The sequence below is a fragment of the Mytilus galloprovincialis genome, chromosome 4 (assembly GCF_965363235.1).
Source record: "Mytilus galloprovincialis chromosome 4, xbMytGall1.hap1.1, whole genome shotgun sequence".
NCBI lineage: Eukaryota > Metazoa > Mollusca > Bivalvia > Mytilida > Mytilidae > Mytilus > Mytilus galloprovincialis.
The window spans coordinates 77,632,190-77,652,454 of record NC_134841.1 but is presented as its reverse complement, the minus strand read 5'-3'; the positions used below and the strand labels follow the sequence as shown (position 1 = coordinate 77,652,454).

At 29.5% G+C, this 20,265-nt stretch overlaps 1 protein-coding gene across 1 annotated transcript in view; it reads left to right on the top strand.

Annotated features, from left to right (window-relative positions):
* Window positions 1–20,265, top strand: part of LOC143073000 (unconventional myosin-IXb-like) — an 85,792-nt gene that overhangs the window by 15,664 nt on the left and 49,863 nt on the right. The window contains exons 3-17 of the mRNA XM_076248206.1: window positions 4,153–4,247; window positions 6,603–6,665; window positions 7,514–7,613; window positions 8,181–8,296; window positions 8,502–8,556; window positions 9,406–9,483; window positions 10,159–10,248; window positions 10,650–10,763; window positions 11,256–11,279; window positions 15,173–15,307; window positions 16,066–16,187; window positions 16,676–16,817; window positions 18,642–18,732; window positions 19,501–19,602; window positions 19,913–19,936. Coding sequence (XP_076104321.1) covers window positions 4,153–4,247; window positions 6,603–6,665; window positions 7,514–7,613; window positions 8,181–8,296; window positions 8,502–8,556; window positions 9,406–9,483; window positions 10,159–10,248; window positions 10,650–10,763; window positions 11,256–11,279; window positions 15,173–15,307; window positions 16,066–16,187; window positions 16,676–16,817; window positions 18,642–18,732; window positions 19,501–19,602; window positions 19,913–19,936 — 1,351 coding nt within the window. The remainder of the gene's footprint in view (window positions 1–4,152; window positions 4,248–6,602; window positions 6,666–7,513; window positions 7,614–8,180; window positions 8,297–8,501; window positions 8,557–9,405; window positions 9,484–10,158; window positions 10,249–10,649; window positions 10,764–11,255; window positions 11,280–15,172; window positions 15,308–16,065; window positions 16,188–16,675; window positions 16,818–18,641; window positions 18,733–19,500; window positions 19,603–19,912; window positions 19,937–20,265) is intronic.

Here is a 20,265-nt window from a genome sequence, read left to right as displayed (position 1 = left end):
AAATTATCATGATTATGTAGGTCCTATAGCTATGTTACAACTTTTAAGTACATGTACTTCATGCACAGACTATCAAAGAAGTGATGGTACATGCTTACTAATACATAAAAAATAACATTGCAGTTCAATACTAGTCAGAGATTGCTCTGATGTCTGACGGCATGTTTAGCAGACTGGTGGCAACTGTGACGAAATAACACACTGGTGCACTTAATTCCATTAAACTTTAATAAATTCCTTGGGTCAATTAGTCTTTGAAATCTGATAGTATCTTCTTTTCAACTGGAAAAAAATGTCAAAAGTAGATAGAAATCTCAGAAACAAGTAGTTGTAAAACAGTAAAATATGCACACTGGTATTTAAATCTAATGGATGTGAAATAATAACAAATTCATAATTTCACACCTGAGTTCTTTACATTTATTAACAACATGTCATAAGTGATAAATAAAAGTAGACATAATCCATGGTTAACAAATGCTGTGTGTATAATGGTATTCAGGGCATCTGTTTATATGAATTTCTTATTGCTAGAATAGTGAAAAATGATGTCCTGTTTACCTGTAGGCCATATAATTAGATGTTGTCAAAACAATAAGGTTATATTGTAGATTGTACAGGTTACAAATTTTACCTGTCTCATACTTGAAATTTTAGTACATTGCACATTTACAAAGTACAAATGTAGTTTACAAATTTACATGTGCATTGAACAAATGTAAAAAGGTCTAAACTGCAAGTCATGACTCAGCTATATCACATCAGCAAGTAACTTGAAAATTTCCCCTTTTTAAATTTCAAAATTGGAAATTTCCATATTAAGAAGATGTAAATTTAGGGTAACTCAAAGACAATTTAAGAATTAGGGTTTGGTATTCATCCTTTATGCAGCTTTCTGGTTATGATATTCATAATGCATGCTTTGTCCCTTAAGCTTAGGGTTCTGCATTGAAAGGAATAGTCTGTGTGCAATAGCTGCATGTCTTTTCAGAAACTTGCAGGAATCTCTTGAATTTCAATGTCTTGGTTCTGTAACATGAATGTGTCCTGCAACTGGACATCACATTATTGTTATCTAGGTGAGGTGTGGTTTTTACCAAGGACTGGACCCTCCCAAACACATACTCAGCTGCTTTATGCATACCTTAACCCTATAGCTAGCTATTTAAAAGAAATTTTCTTAAAGGTTGTGTTTTCAATAATTATTTACCCAGATGTTACAATTTTAAGACTGAAGATGTAACATCAAAGGCTATGTTGATCAGGATGTTATCATAAGTTACTGAGAGAGGACTGGTCATGTATATATAGATTCCAAATGATCAATGCAGACTCCTTTAGCTTTTAAGTTTGTATTTTTGTTGCATTATTGTAAATACATAAACTTTGATTGTATTTATCTATCATTTGTATCTGCTAGTCATTGAAGATTTAAATAAATAAATGGAAATAAACCCACACAGTTTTTTAAAACATGGTAAAATAAGTATCTTTAAATTGGGGGGGAAAATTCAACAAATTTACATGTTTATTCAAAATGTATTTTATTCTCATTGAATCATTGATGCATATATATACACCTTACATATTGATAGTCACAAATTCAGTTAATTTATGCATGATGTGTACATGGAAAATCGGATTTGATTCAAATATGATATGTTATTGATTCCCTTGGGGTATCGGAAACTGTTTGTGGTGTATTGATTTGGGTTAGTGTAATTCTACAAAGTGCTTTAACATAGAGGTCTAGTTTCATTGAAATGTCAAAGTGAATTGATAAAAAGATCATATTTGGTCCAAAATTTTAGTGTACATGTATACTAATTATGAAAGTGTAATTGTTTTAATACTTTTAAATTAACATCACTGCAAAGCAACATTACACGTTCAAAGAAAAATTGCTGCAAAAGCAACGTAGCGTTTACAGAAAAATGGCTGCAAAATCAGTTTGGGCATGAGAAATAAACATGATAAGAATACAGTTTTACATGAATATGAAGTAAATTTTTAAAAGATATTCCAATTAGTAAATTGATGGTAATTTTATATATTTGTCCAAAGGAGTTTATCATTTTTAAAAGATCTTTGTATGGCATTCAAAAAGTAGGCTGTGGTTTATATTCAATAATCAGAACTTTATTAATGAAATATGATATACATGTACATAGTATCCAAATTCAAAGTGGTTTATGTTAGAAAAAACCAATATACAAAATCTTCAAAAAATCAGTAGCAGATCCAGGGGGGGGGGGGGGGGGGGGCAGAGGTTGGACCCTCCCCTTTTTTGGGGGATGATCAAATTCAATGTATTTGAATGGGGACATATGGTTAAAAAAAAACCTTTTCTCCTGGGTAAGGAACCATCCCTTTTAAAGATGGCTGAGTCCTCCCCTGAACAATCATGATCATGATATTACATTAAAGGATAATAGGAAATAACACAAATATTGATAAGTACAGGAGACCCAACCTCTAATACAGGACTGAAAAGTCAAATATACACAGTGATACAGAGACAATGACACATCGGTGCCATGGTTCAGATAGCCTGACTTGAGGTTTTAACTAGCTAAGAATTTTTTTCTCTGAATTTTTTAAAAGAAAATAAAATGTCAATGTATATGCTTAAAAAGGCAGCTTGTACCAAAATTGGCAAACATTTAAGATGCTAGTTCAGTATTGATTCAGTGACATGTCATTTTATGATATCAGTGCTGACAGTGAAATATGACTATAGGATACAGAGGCTATTACGGTAAAGATCTGTGTCATGTCATTGTTTATCTTAACATTACACATTAAATTCTGATTTGTGTATTGGGTGAATTTGCATAAATCAAAATAAAATAAACTATTTGAAGTTCTCTCACATGATGGTCATTTCGTGTTTACATCTGTTCAACTTGTGTCCTTTTGAAATTTTGAGAATGAAATCTCGGAAACTGAAAAATATTATATCCATGTGGAAAAGTTCTTCCAGGGAAAGAACAAATTTTGTTTTCATTGATTTTTAACCCTTTTGAAGGTTTTATGGATGAAATTTGGATATATTTGTGTTTGTTTTGTGGATTTTTGCTTGTTAGTGTGTGTGTATTAGTGACTATTTCAGTAAAGAAGGTGAGATTGGAAACAACAGTTTCAGTATGTAATAACTTTTAAGTATGTGGAAATTTTGCTTAATTTCTCTCTCCTAGAAATTCTGAAAAGAACACACTTTGCATATATGAGGCAGGACTCGGTTGGTGATTGAAAATTTGAAATTATTAAGTGTTTAAAAATTACATGAACTAAGTATCTTCCATTCATTTGAAAAAATACACATTCATTGAAAATTTGCTCAAGTAGGAGATTTTTAAAGTTTTTTCTGGTTAAATCATGGAATATGATTGTCTAAATTGTTCTTATTTTGACAAAATCAATAAGAGTTCAGATACAATTCAAATGTAGAAGTCTTGAATACTTGTATGTGCTTCCTCATTTTTAGGACATTCTTCATATTATTTTTATATTTATTTCTTCAGGTAAACATAGTTATAACTATAGTCTATATGCTGCATTACTGTTTACTTCTATATGTATATTTATATGAGGCCTGAGTGATGTGTTGAAGATTTATCCCTGCCACTTGGGGACTTGGCCTAGCTAGTCGCTTTCCTCTTGTCACTATATGCTTTAAAAAGTTTCTCCACTGCCAAAGTATTCTTTAGAGGCCCTAGTGGTCACAGCAGTTTCTTTCTTCAACAACAATTCTTGAATTTTACCAAGTTGATGAAATAGCAGTTATATTAGTGTTTTGTGGTTTATCTATCTATCAAATTCATTAAAAATCAGTACCAAACAAATATTAAAGAATCCACAGTCCTTGTGGATCAGGTCTGAGGAGTATATATTCATACAACATTGAAAACACAAAATATAGTGGGAAGTTGTGAAGTAAAATGTGTTTTGTCAAGTTAGGCAGTAATACATTAGTACCTGTTTGCTACATGTACATAACATGGGGTTCAAAAATATAATCTGTGAACTCACTTTCTAACAAAAAAACATAGTTACAGAAAACCTAACTCTGCGATGTCAGGAAGCAAAGTAACCCAAATAAAAAGTAACATAACCAGACTTTGGCTAACATTGTATTTGAATTTATTTCAGGCTTTTGGTAATGCTAAGACAGTACACAATAATAACTCCAGCAGATTTGGCAAGTTTGTACAAGTCAATTACAAAGAAAATGGAATGGTTCATGGGTAGGTATATTTGTACTAAGGATTTTATTTCATAATCAATAATATATGTACATATATGCTTATATTTCAACTTACATGATATTTTATAGTGCACAAATTTATAAATTTTTATTTATTTGTATACATTACAAAACAAAAATAGAACAAAATGTTTTTCTTCACTGAAAAATGTACTAGAGTTTTAGAGTTGCTCCAAGTTTGAGGTGAATTTTTACATTGTTGGTAAACAAAATAAATTCTGCAAGCTCACAATCAATCCAAAATTTTGTAGTGGGGACTAAATTATTCGGTTATATATAATTGAATCTGTGTGTATTCATGTTCATTCTTAACATTTTGTGGAAGAGATAGTCAAATATCATATGGTTTGGGTGGGGGTGTTTGGACCACAAATGGAATTGTATAAAAAAATGTCTGATAATATATAATAGAGATTTGTATAGATCAGGATACCAGTATTTGCCACGGTGTACCCTATTATCAAGCAGATTAATTATGTAACTAAAACAATGTGCAACATAGGAGGTTAGACAACTTACATGTTCAAACTTTAGAAAAACAACGATAAGGTTAGCTCATTGTCTAATTATACATTTTAAGGTATCTTTTTTTGCATTCATACTCTGTGTGATTTTTCTTTAAGGAAGAGTTTACCTTTACGAGGATGTTGTAAGACATAACATCCTTACTATGGATAATCTCGTTGTGTAAACTTTAAATTTGCATGTTAAAATCACAATTATGTACACTTTGTAAACCTTAAATTTATATGTAAACTATCTGCAAATAATGTTTCAAATGACAAAAAAAAAAGGTCAGATTGACAATAAAATCATTAAATGTATGAAAAAATGTAGAACAGGTTTACAGGAAGAAAGTAGTGTAAAATCTCTGTGTATCCTTATCCATGTTATCCCTGTTGTTTAAGGTTATTTGGTGAGGAAAATAAATTTGATTGTTTTTAGAAGTTTTACAGAAATCAGTAGTATAAACAATACAAATAAATCACTTTATTAATGTATTAGAAATTTAAAAAAAACCCCACTGTATGTCAATTAATTTGAGATAATTTATATGTTTTAGTACATGAGGGGGATGTATGACAAAGCATTAAGTAAACTTGATGATTCAGTGCACAGTGGTTTCAACTTTGTCAGGGAATTGGTGTACCAGTTTTCTCAAAGAATTGAAAGAGTCTTTATTCACAAAAGTGCATTAAAACTTTAGGGATCAATACAAATCATGAATATGGTCTTTCAGTCTATAATGGGTATTTGTACAATAGTTTTAAACCATTGTTTTTATGTAACAGGATTAGTACATATAACTTTGATTCATTTATTTTCATACTTTCCAATTTTTGTGAAAACTTAGTTGTTAGGTTGTTATTTTTGTTTTAAATTCTAGAAATATTAATTTTGTTTGAAGTTGTATGGTTAACTTTACTCCTAAAATCCATGAGAAATTATTAGTACCCTGCACAGCCTGCAGAAAGAATTCCTAAATCTCATATTGCATCAATATCTTTGTGTTGGTTTATTGCCAAACTTGAAAACTATAAGTTATCAGAGATTTATACTGCTTTATTTTTTTGCAAATTTTTCTTTTGAAAAACAAAAGCTGGCTGGGGTAAATAAAATTATAATTTAAAGGAGGGATAAAGAAGAACACTATTACCAAAAAAACAAACAAAATTTTATTAAACACATAACTGAAGATAAAGCAACATCAGAGCAAAAACTCTGAAAAATGCCAAAATTTATTTTTACTTCAGTTAAGTTGTTGTCATCTCTTATCCAATTTTTTTTTTTTAATTCTGACATCATATTAAAAGATAATTTTTGTTTTTATGACCAACCGAAGGGAATTATGTTTTCCGGTCTCTTTTTGTCTGTCTGTTTGTCTGTCTGTCCTGCTTCAGGTTAAAGTTTTTTGGTCAAGGTAGTTTTGATGAAGTTGAAGTCCAATCGAATTGAAGGTAGTACATACATGTGTTGAATTGTGTTCCCCATGATAAGATCTTTCTTGTTTTAATGACAAATTAAAGTTTTGACCACAATTTCCACTTAACTTAGAAAATGATAATGCAAGTGGGACATCTGTGTACTCTGGCCACATTCTTGTTTCAAAGTAGGGATAAGAAAAGAGAAGTAAAAAGGTTGAATAATCCATAAGACATTATATAAACTTGATAAAATTGATTGATCCAGTGGCAAATATTACATATTCAGGATGATAAAATGCTGAGAAACAACAGCATGTTTGTTTGGTGTCTATTAATGCACCTTTTTTTTAATGAATTAAGTCTTTCCAAATTACATTACTGTAACTAAGTCAATGCTTCATCTTTTACAGGGCAATTGTGGAGAAATATCTTTTGGAAAAATCACGAATCGTCAGTCAAGCAAAAAATGAAAGGTAAGTTGGTATCCAATACTGAAGGAATTTATAGTTTCATATCCTTCATTAATGCAAAGAAAAAAATTACGTTGACAATTACTTTAAAAAAAATGTTCTTAAAAGTTTATTGAAACTACATTATCTTTTAGTAAAATAAATCACTAAAATAAGAAAGAATAGTTTTATTTTGTCAAAAATATGGCAAAAAATTATATATCAACATGGAAATTCATATGCATGCAGCTGTATCATGAAAATTCACACACAAAAAAAACCCAACATTTTATTTAGTACCTTTGATCATGGTCATAATTTGTTACAAACACGTATTTCAAAGACAAAATTCAGCATTTGTTTGATTTGAAATGTATCTGGATTAGCTTCAAATTTTTTTTAACTGTATACATCATTACATGTCAGTATGAAGTATTTATTATTATTATTTGACTGACACAAAAGCCACAGAATGCAATACAGTGATTACAATCTGACAGTGACGTGGTACCACTGTTTGCATACAGCTTTATATTTAAGGCAGAATACCTAGATGCTTCATACCTTGTATACAGATACTTATGTTACAATGTTTCTGTCTGTCATATGTTCATTGTCGTTGACCTCATGTTCATGGTTCAGTGACTGTTCTGACTGTTACACAAATGATACAGCTATAGTTCTCTTGTATATCTTTACCATAAAATGGTAATATGCTTTTAATCAGTTAATAAGAATTTGGTTATTTTTTATTTTTTTCTTATAAATGAGATTATAATATAATATAAAAATTAACCTAAAGTGAAATAATTTGTATAAATTCTAGGCTCTTTACTAAACTGAACAGTCAAAATACGGTGTTTTTGTTGTAGAAATTACCATGTGTTCTATTATCTCCTGGCTGGATCTGATGAAGAAGAGAGAGAAACATTACATCTACTGGAGCCACAGGATTATACTTATTTGAAACAGGTTAGTTCAAATTGGATTGCTGATCATTTGATATTTTCCACCGTATTGTTAACTTCAGGCTAGAAAGTAAAATTTAAAAAAGATGGTACCAAATCATACCATATTCAACAACTTTCTCTAATTGGTCATTTTGAATCAATTATGTAAATATTTACGTGTTCATGATGTCATAGTTACAGCAGAATATATCATACTTTTCTTTTGTCAATAGAATTAACACAATTTTGATAGAAAAAAAATGCAATACATTTAATTCAATTTTTGTCAGACCGAAGTAAAAAACAACAAAAACAACACTTGTGTAAATAAATGTATCTTAGATTTCACAATCTGGCATTTTAAAATACAATATAGTATATTATTTACAGAGATTCTGATAATGAGAAAAAAATATATGAAAGTTTGACATGTTTGAATTACAAGTAGGGTATGCTTAGCACAACAGCTATAAGATCTTGTTCTCTTATGGGCTTATTACTTTTCTGTAGCAACTTGAGGCATTTAAACCAATGTTTTCTATTGTAGAGTGAATGTTTTCTATTGTAGAGTGAATGTTTTCTATTGTAGAGTGAATGTTTTATATTGGATGGTTTTGAAGAAGAAAGAGTAGATGAAAAATATGAATTTGAAAGGTTAAAACAATCTATGGAAATGGTGGGATTTTCAGCAGTTACACAGAAAAGGTAATTTTACTTGTCCTAAAAAAGTAAACATCACAAATTTACCTCTAAAATCTCTGACAAAAAAACAAGACATGATAAAAAACATTGTCAATTTAACAAATGAAAAAAATACTTAGCTTTTTTAAACATGTGTGTAATGGATATAAAATAGCTTTTTCTTGCCTGGGTTGTAATATTTTTAATTAATGAATATTTTTATTTTCAGAATATTTTCTGTGTTATCAGCTGTTCTTTTGCTTGGAAATGTAGAGTTCAAAAAGGTGAGAAAATTCCCATCCAGATAATGAGAGATTTTAGTAACTCTTTACCAGTAGTCAGCACGTTTTGTGCTGACATGAATTATCATTGATATGGTTATATTTATGAATTAACTGTTTACAAAATTTAAAACTTTTGAAATACTAAGGCTTTTCTACCTCAGGCATAGATTACCTTAATCTCCTGGCAAAACTTTTAGGAATTTTGGTCTTCAATGCTCTTCAAATTCATACTTTATTTGGCCTTTTTAACTTTTTTGGATTCGAGCATCACTGATGAGTCTTTTGTAGACGAAACGCGTGCCTGGCGTATATACAAAATTTAGTCCTGGTATCTATGATGAGTTTATTTAATGTAAAGTGTATGGTTCATTTATATATTAAATCTATAATTGTTTTCATTACACTGTTATTATTGTAGCATCTTATTTTGTTGGCCTGCAACATTTCTTAGTCGTGAGAATGGACTGTTGGCATTTATTCAGAATTCACAGTATTCTCTTTATAAATGTATTGAGAGTTCTTCCATTTAAACAAACTTTTTTTCAATGACATTTATACATTTTGCATGTTATGCATAAGGAAGCTCGCTTGTCATGTTTTGACAATTGGGTCAAATTTTCGAAATTCTCTGGTTTTAAACATCTGAATGCCTTAACAAATTTTGCCCGGTGACCCCAATTTTCCTTTATAAAATTCTTTTACATGTATAATGATAAACTGTCTGTTAGTCTCTTATAAAATTTTTATTATTTTTTAAAAGTTTATTATTTTGAAACTGAGAAGCCAACTCCCTTAATCTCTATGTTAATTATGCAATAAAAACTTATGAAATTTCTTTTTTCATTATAGAAAGGTGATCAACATCATGATGAATCTGTCACAGTGAAAACAGAATCTGTCGTACAAATTATTTCAAGTCTCCTAAAGGTAAATAGTCATTATAGAAGTTACAGTAAAAATAGTTTTACCCGCTATATTTAATCATAGTATACCAACTTTATTAGCTATAATTTCATAATTGGTTTACATAACATAAGAATAATAAGATGCAGTATGGTTGCCAATGAGACAATTCTCCACCAGAGACCTGGCCTCACGGTCATAAAACTTTCGAGCATGATTTTTGTACTCAGACTCGAAAATCAACCAATCAAATTGCTGGATTTCATGTTTTGAGCATGATTTTTGTACTCCGAGCACTGAGCAAAGTTTTATGCCTTCCAGGCCAGATGACATAGAAATAAGCAACTATAGGTCATCCTACAGTCTTCAAAATTAAGCAAAACCAATGCTGCTTAGTAAGTTATAAAAGGCATGGAAATGACAAATGTAAAACTATTCGTACGAGAAAACAACAACTGCCTGATTGATGTACAAAACAAAAAACAAATATGATATACAGCAACAAACAACAACCACTGAATTACAGGCTTTTGACTAGGTAATTCATTTTGGCATTTCATTTACTTTTGATTTTAACGACTAAAGTATTATAACCAGAATACATTTCTGTAACCTGATTTGTGATCTGTAACTTTGTGAGCTAATCCTGTTTAAAAAACTTCTTACTCAATTTCCTATTGAAATTGTTTCTATTTTCAGGTCAAGGAGAAGACATTAGTAGATGCCTTGACCCAGAAAAGAGCTACAGCAGGAGATGAGACAGTGGTCATGAATTATAAAATGGAGGATGTAAGTGTTTATCATCAGGAGTAACTACAGGCTTTTATTTTCATTGCTCCAAAACACTAATTTCAACATTTCAACATGATTATATTTTGGAGATCATATTTTTATTATTGATGAAACTGAAATTAGTGAATCACAGATTTGTTTTAAAAAAAAAAGTAATAAATTAGATTGACAAGCATATATTTAGAAAAGTATTTGTTTGTCACATATAAGTTAAACTACACTAAACAAATTGATATCATCTGCCTGGTTTTCAAACAAGTAATTCATATCTTCTCAAATAGTTATAGAAAGAATACGACTTCTAATTGAAATTGTAACCTCTTATTGAAAAATTCATAAAAGACATGAACATTTGTATTGCTTTCTAATAATAGGTGATACTTAATATCTGATTTCAGGCAATAGCTACCAGAGATGCCATGGCAAAATGTTTGTATGGTGCCCTGTTTGACTGGATTGTTCTGAAAGTGAACCAGGCTCTGTTAGCAAAACGACATCACAGTGATCATCAGGTAAAAAAGGAATTGTAAACAAATTATCATAATCTTTAGGATTAAATGAGTAGCTTAAGTAGTTTAGATTAATTTTGAATAAGTAAAACATAAATATCAGTGAAATAATTTGTAAAATAAGTACCATGGTAATTTTTTCCATGTTCAAAAGATTGGTTATTCTTTTATGGGGTTTTCTTGCATTTTGTTATACACCATCCTTCAGAATTTGAAATTCCCTTTCCTCTATAAGTCCCTATCCTACATAATTCACTACCATTGTTTTCCAGTCAATCCCACGTCTGAAAACAAAATGAAATGAAAATACTGTAATATTAATATAATGAGCTCATTTGAATAAAGAGATTCTTAATTTTTCTGTAAAAGAGAATACAGGTCATGCATGCTTTCAGGACAGCCAATATTGTTAAAAAATCTGAGCATAGTTTGTTTATATCAAATTAGAAATATAAAGATACAGTACAAAAAAACTATATATATTTCTGGTTTCAGTATACAGGCCCAACTTATAAAGTAGTGAGTTCAATTTCTGTTGTATGTTAAAACAACAAATTATTTATAAATAGCACATTTCACTGAGGGTTTTCATAAACTCATGGTAGCAAAGAAACACACTTCATGCACTAAAATTGAATGGAAAAGAAACTTAGTAGTGTTGTCATTGTCTTTAATGTCTGTCCTGCAAAAATGCATGTTTGTAAAGATTTTAACATCACATTTGTAAATATGAGAGCATTTTTTTATTTAGTAATAGACTTTTTAATTTCATTATTACTTTCCAAAGAAATTTTGGAAAAGACTTTTGAATTTTTTGATGGCTGTTTCATTTTTGCATACTTTGGGTCTAGGGAAGGTACTTGCAAAATGGGGTAGAGGGACAAATTTTGATTTTGGGTCCATTAAGCCTTCTCTTTAATGTAACTTCTATTTAACTTTTGGTAGAGGTATCTTCTCTACTTTTCATGTTAACTAAAATCTTGTACAAGTTGAAAGGTATATGTAGATGCCCTTCGGATACATTGGGAATTGTTTTCAGAACATCCAATTTGATCTCAAAAAGAAACTTTTAAAAAAAAGTGTTTTCTATGGTTTAAAAAGTTCTCTATATTGATTTACTATGGTACTATGAATACTTTTTCAGACTAGAAAAGTGAGTATAAGGCACACCTTCTATTCATACATCTTTCTCTTAGTATATGCATATTATGCATATACCATGCATTGCCAGGCAATATTTGTGGGTCTTATGTTATAAGAAGGAAATTCTGTTAAAACTGCATTTAACTTTTACCAGCTTTGGTGAATTAAAATGAGAGATTTTTGATAAAAAATTAATAATAAATTAATTAATTTAGGTATTTTTGTTAAGAAAAAAATAGAGAACTGATAATTAATATCTGCTTCACAGCACTCAACAACTTTTTTTAGTTGATTGAAAAAGAAAATAATGTCAGCCATGTAGTTGTGAAGAAAAATATAGAACTGAAGAAGGCTGATGGCCGAACGTCTCAAAAATTGGTTTATTGTTACAATAATATAAAGTATGTTCCCTATTGGAATTTTAAAACAAGAACTTTTTTTAGTACAAATGTTTTACTTCTTACAATATTTTGTTGCAAGTTATCAGTTTTGTTAAATTTTATCTAGACCTGTTTAAAATGTGTAGATGTTGCAAGACAAGAAGTCAAAGGTCAAGACATTTAAGTTTCTGTTGTAGAATCTGATTTACTTTGTTTATAAGAACTCAAGCGTAAAATGAAATTTGTTTTCACTGGAATATATGCTTATTTATGGTTATTGTTTAAAACTTAGATTTTCAGTGAATTATTATTCTTATTCCTCTTCAATTTGAAATAAAAATATATCCATTTTCTTTATATAATCTTTGTTATACCCATTATTTATTGAATGTATGAAAAAGTATATTGTTATTCTTTTAATAAATACATATGTATATATGTGTTCCTATCTTCAGTTTTACACCTATCAAAATTCCAAGATCTTTTTTTTTTATTATTGGTGAAACTGAAATTAGTGAATCAATAATAATTGAATCACAGATTTGTTTAAAAAAAAAAGTATTAAATTAGATTGACAAACATATATTTAGAAAAGTATTTTTTTTGTCACATGTAAGTTAAACTACACTAAACAAATTGATATCATCTGCCTGGTTTTCAAACAAGTAATTCATAGCTTCTCAAATAGTTATAGAAAGAATACCACTTCTAATTGATTTTATTTTACTACTGTGTAAAACTTTTTATGTGTATACATACCTGGTACAAGTTATTATCCCAATACATGTAGATGGTTTTTGATATGACATAATTTCAGTTAGAGTTACTTCACTTGACTCTATGTTTAAGGTGAAAATGGATGATTTTCTTATTTTGTTCACTAAAATAAAAACATATAATACAATCAAGTCTGTACTAAATCGTAGTGATGAATTATTAAAAGAAAGCTGAAAAAAATTTAAAAGTGTTTAGAAATAAACCTTCTTAGTTTAGAAATCTGTAGAACAAGCTGAATTTGATTGATTTATGAACAAATCCATACAATACTGATGTTTACAACATATTGTAATTGTAAGAGCGGAAATCTAGTGAAAACAAATTTTACAACATTCAGATACCATACTCAATGTTCTGTACTACAAATGGGTGGAAGTTGGCAGATTTTTTTGTTTCAATGTCTTAGAAATTTTCATTTTAATCTTTTTTAATTAAGAAAATGAAAAGATGTTTGAAAAACAGTTATTATTCAATAATCACTTGTATATGATATAAGGAGATACACATATTAACCTAGATACACACATTTTACACTAGTGAAACTCTAGATGCAAGCATTTCCAAAACTTGTTCATTACGACTTGAGCTTTATACATTTAATGCTTAGGCTAAATTAAAAAAAAAAAAGAAGGTCTTTACTTCTAAAATAAAACTTTAAGGTAGATGCTTTGGCAATAACCATGTGCATTATTAAGGAAAGCCAGATGAATAGGAAATTATGTGTATGTGTGTGTTTGATTGAGAGCATGCATTTTATGTGTGATGTATTTTTTATTTTCAAATTTACAGTACAACCATTATTGAAATTTAAATCAGAAAGATTTGCATGAGATACACAGAAAATCTATATGTTGCATTGTGAAGTTTTTGTAATTGTCGAAAACAATTTATTCTTAAAACATGTATATAAAAATTTGAAATGCAATTTAGATACCTAATATTTACCAAACACCAGCAAATTTAAGCTATAACATGCCTTTTTTTTCAAGGAATGTAGGTTTTTAAAATATTTTTTATGTTAACATTTATTCCTCAACAGAAATTTACTAAATAATTAATGTAGAAAAAGTAACTGCTTACACTAAAACACATTCACAATTACTGGAAATTTTGGTTTGTAGTCATTTTTACTCAAATCTTGCCTTTTAAAAGTTAGGACATACCTTGAAAATGAAATATGTATGTGAGGTTAACATCTATCAACTCCAACTTTGTGTAACTTGAGTGCATTAAGTTTTTTTTTGTTTTTACACCTAAATTATTTTTAAGTAGCAGTTGATAAGATACTTGGAAGAAAACTATGAAAGGTTTCTAGTGTAATTGCATACCTTTTTTTTATTGATTGTTGTGTCGCCTTATAGCAAAGCTGAAATTATACTTAAGGGATCACTTTGGTTTTCTTGTTTTATCATCCTTGATATGTCTTGGGTCATCATACTTGACACACTTTGTTATTCCCAACTCCGTGAAAATGGCTTGACAGAATTCAGCCTATTCAAATTTTTATGCAGAATACAAGTTATGTACCTGTTTTTTTACATTTTTGATATGAATGATTCTCAAACCAAAACATGGACTTCATTATTTCTGCTAGTATCATTTGGAGACGAAAGCTGATACACATTTCCCATTTAAAACATACACATTTTTATAATCACAGATTCAATTCATAGATTTAGAAAAAAATGTAAATTTTTACTACGTATGAAAAGGACTAATATTATAAATTTTGTTGAATATTTATGCATGATTTTTGCCCTCCCTATAATAGTAATAAATTCATGGTTTATTTCTGATAATAATAAATAATCATGAAAAATAGCGAAATGAAATAGAAAAAACATACATATATAGACTCGAAATTATGAGAAATTGTGAAAAGAATGTGAATGTTTTGGAGAAATTTTGCTTGAATGACAAGTTTATGTTTTATCTCTATTTTGTGAATTAATGGTAATTAAAATAAAATTAAGCTCTCAATATTTTTCTCTTTGTACTGGAAATAGGTTTACATGTTACTTCACATTATATGCACAAATGGAAACTAATTTTCTCTAGATATTGCAGTCCATGAATTCATACTATTCTAACAATAATTATGTCTTATTTCAGGGTAATTCTATAGGAGTATTAGATATTTTTGGATTTGAAGATTTCACCAAGAACAGTTTTGAACAGTTCTGTATAAACTACGCCAATGAACATTTGCAGTATTACTTCAATCAACATATCTTCAAATTTGAACAGGTTAGTTTGCACTGTAGTCATATAGGTTCTTATATATTTACGATGGACCCTTAGTGACCTAATGGTCTAAGTAGTCAAACTACTGTATCACTAGCCAGTCAACACTGGGGTTGTCAGTTCAACCTGCATAGTACCAGTGCACTCGACTCCAGTCTTAATTGACTAGGATTGTCATTTGCCCTACCAAAGCTTGTTGGTTCTCTCACGGTACTCCAGCTTCCTCCACCAATAAAAACAAGACTGCCACAAAAGTGGAAAGTGGCGTTAAACAACAATCAATCTATATACATACTTTGATCACTGACTGTGATACACCTTATTGTAATACTTGGTGAAATTTGAAAGACAAAAAACCAACAAAGTTTGGGTTTATCATTATAAGGATTAAACATGTTATGTAAGAGAGTACAATGGATTTATTATTGTTCGAGGGATTCCAATTTTCATGGATTTCATGGCTATTTCAAACTTAAGTCCAACAAGGTACAAATTTGCTATAGGCTTGAATGCCGAATCAGGCCAAACCAGAAAATCAATCATCCATGAAAGAGTTTCCTTAATCCCTGAAAATGGGCACACACAAAAATAAATGAATACACAGTAAATACACTTAGGTTAGTTTATGATAAGGCTGAAAGGGTTAGTTTAGCATTTGGCCGACTAGATGAAATATGTGTGGGGTTCGTCAATAACTACATTAAATAAGTCCATACCATTTTAAAGAAAAATCTGACAATATATGTGTTTATGACTTTCAGGAGGAATACAAAAAAGAAGGAATTCAGTGGAAGAATATTGAGTTTATAGACAATACTGGATGTTTAGAATTATTTTCTAAGAGAGGAACTGGACTTTTCCCTCTCTTAGATGAAGAGTGCAAGTTAGTATTTTATGAAATGATAATTTGGAAATTTAGGAAAATTTCATAACAGCTGAAGCTCTCATTTATAAACCTTTAGGTCCTAATTACCTGTAAGTGGTAGTTATGTAAGACTCAGCTTCTGTTTTACGGAAGGGTAAATTTACTTTTTGTACTCAAGCTCAATACTGTTTAGGAGTACTGTTTTACAGAAAACCTTATATATATTTAAAAAATATTGAAACTAACAATATTCAAGTAATTGGCATGTACAAAGGAAAAGATATAAAGTGCAGTTGAAAAATAAGTTAAGGAACAAAATTCAAGAAGTTTTTGAAATACTTAAAGCTTGTTCATTATTTTCATTAAATATTTAATTCCATTCATAGAATTAATGATAACATAAATTACACATATATATGCAACCTCAACACTTATAAGTGTGAGAATAAAATACATAATGAGATAATATAAAGAAAATCATGACAACATTATTTTGTTTCTTTCAGTTTTCCTGGTGCTACGAATACTTCTTTACTGACTAAATTTAATCACCACAACAAAAGTTACACATATTATCAAGTACCACAACTCAAAGAAGAAGCTTTCTTTATTGTACATTATGCTGGCAAAGTCAAATATCAAATCAAGGTATAGTATCTACTTATGAAATTAATTTATCTGTGACAATGATACAATTTTGACATTATAGAATTTCAGCTTTGTAATTGGCATAATTAATAGGTTTTGAATCTTAACCTATACAATATGCTTGTATTTTTATTCCTCGGTCAGGGCTAGCTATTTTAGATTTGGTCAAGATAACAAAGTTTGCCCCTAAATTTGTTCTCTCAGATATGGCAACAAAGGTTGGCACTATCAGTATGGGATAACCACCTGAAGAGACAATTTTATAAATTCATTTACATTTTCACTGTACCAAGATGATTTTGACACCCACTCAGAGTTAAGATTTCAAGTTTCCTTCCCTAGGTGCCATGTTTATTTTTATGGAAAAAAACCTTGGTAATTTAAAATAGTTTTATTAGAATAAGCCAACTAAAATTAATTAGTAGATTTTCATCCAAACTTTGAAAAAATTGGGGCGGGTAGGAGGATTTTATTTTTTATATTTTATTTCATATGAAACCCTCTTGTGACATGTTTTTGATATATGCAAGTGTTTAGTTTTAGTTTAGGTTAGTTTAAACATTTATTTATAGTGAATTAATTGGGAAACAAGTTATTGCAACTTATATTAATCCCTTTTCACTTTGCGGTTGCTACCTTGTAGCGGCAATAGCCTACTCTTTTTCAAAATCTTAAAGGGTGTCTTTAACTTGCAATACATATGGCTCTCTCTTTGCACGTGTCAGCCATTTATCGTGCCCTTCTGACAGACTACCAATTACCATTGTTTCTCAAGACCATAATTGCAAATAGTGTCAAGGGAGAGCAGAAAATTCACTCCCCAAGTATGCAAGTGTAATAATAAGCTTATACCATGTATATGCATACATGTATAAAAAATAAAAAAAAATAAAATTCTGAAATATCTCTGATTGGCAACCACTGTTCTACATGTAATTGCCGCCTTAGAGATCTATTTATTGTAAACAGAAAAAAAATGGAGATATGTTCTCTTCAGTTGGACTATCTTCATGTACACCTTATTTATTTTGCTTTCTAAGCAATGGTTTATAGTCCCCATAAAATGAAAATAATGTGCGTTGGTATGCATCACAAGTATTTAGTCCAAATAATTATGACATCTTAAAAGGCTATTATATTTTATTGCTTTGACACCTTATAAACAGCTTAGCCTTTCAAGAAGTCATAATTATTTGAAATACACAAGTATAATGAGTACTGAATAAAATGAGATTTGACGTCATAATTATTTGGAATACACAAGTATATTAAATTAGTACTGAATAAAATGAGTTTTAACTCGGTGTTGGAAAAAATACGATTGGTGCTTATGCAAGATGCAAATATAATAACAATGAAAATAAACATGAACTTAACAAAAAAGAAGTTGTTTAATAAATCTATTAAAGGTATTGGGACAGAGGGTGTTTTCTGTTTGTCATATAAAAAACCCTCAATATAGATCATAAATGTAACCAGTTCATGCTTGTATCAGTTTCTTTATTCAGTCATCTTTTGTGTAACTATGTGTTCCACAATTCTTGTGCTTTGGAAAATTTACTGACAGAAAGTCATTGCCTAAATAAGAATATCAACGGTTTTCTAATCACAGAAATTTGTGACTGCATACCGTGATTTGCGTTCTTGAACACCACGTGTAACTCGTAACCGGAAATATTTCATGCCCTTGTTGTAATCAATCTCTATTCTTGGTAGATGATATTGTCATCGTAGAGCAGCAGAATGTGTCTACTCATAATCATTAAATTATTAGATATTTCGAAGAAATACAAAAACCGAAATAATAATTTATTGATTTTGCAGGATTTCCGAGAGAAAAATGGAGACCAGATCAGACCAGAAATAGTGAGTGTATTGAAGAGCAGTTCACTCACATTTGTTAGAGAAGTCATGGGTAAGTTAAAATCCTTCAAAAAAAGGTATTTTATTTATAACATATGCCTTATGAGGTAATCCGAGTCTAAAGCTTGACAAATCAATGGCAGTGCTTACTTGCTTTTAATTACAAAGCATCTTTGAAACATACAATGTCACATTAACATAAACAAACAGAGCGCAAGAGTGTTTTGTCTTAAAAATTAAAGATTTTGAGATGATCACATAACAAATATGTTTCATAGCAGTTCTTCTGTGTGAATGATTTGTATAAAACGACTTCATAATAGTTGAAGCCATCAGACGTTTTAGCAGCCAGCAATGAAATAAGACAATACTAAGTGAATAAACAATCCTAAGACTAAATGAAAGATACAACAGTCTTCAAAAAATTACACAGAAACTTATGAATGACCACACTAAGCCCCCCTCCCCCCCTTTCTAAAAAACAAACAAAACAAACAAAAAAACACAGGATAAACTTAGCTGTCGAATACAATGATGATATACCACAATTTTTTTAGTTTAGTAGTGAAATTATGCTATTGAAATTATGCTATTGAAAAATTGAGAATAAAGATCAGTTTTTTCATAACTGAATTTTACTCCCAATTTCTAGAGCAGTTTTTATTTTTGAAAATACATCTAACATTTTACAAAAATACATTAATTAGGTTAGGCCATTGCCACTGACACATTTCTTTTATAGTGAAATGAATATATTCAGTAGTTTGTTTGAATGTCAGACTGGACATTGTTTAGAATTTTTCATGTGCATTTTTTTCAGGAATTGACCCTGTTGCCTTACTACGATGGTCTATAATTAGAACATTGATAAGAAGTGTGTTTGCCTTTACTGCTGCAGGGGATAGATACAGAACTTCTAATAGTAAATATTGTTAAATTTCTTTACCTTAAGGTAGTTCAACTATGCATCACGATGAAAGGGCTATATGAGTCAATGTCTTATTAATGCTAAAAAATTAAATATGTCAGATTAGTATGAATTTTATGCCTAGATTTATTTGTCTTTCCTCTGATTTTTAAAAGATTCAAATATCTTCTAGCAAATTAAAGTAAAAAAAATTGCGAAATTAAAGTTTTGGTCATGAAATGACAAATTGTTAATTTCACTGAGTGAGTGAAAGCAGAAGATGGGTATGAATAGAATATTTATAAGAAATATTTTGTTTGTATAGGTAGATGCTGTTGCAAATTACCTAGTAAGTTTTATGCATGAACTCAATAATTTCCAATCTATAAATAATAATGAAAATTCTTCAAAATATTTTTTAACTAGTTTTATTGTACTCTTAGTAATTTAGTATTTTAATGACTACTGAATACTTGTTTACATGTAGTATTAACACAACTTAAATATGGTCATCTTACAAAATTAATATTTTGGTGAAAAATAATATCTTATACTACCCACTTGTTCTCTTTTTTTTTTAACTTATTGGTAATGGAACTTCTATTGCCTAAGAGTCATTATTCTCATATATAATATGCAATGTTTATTTAAGGAGGAGTTTATATAATTGGGGGATAC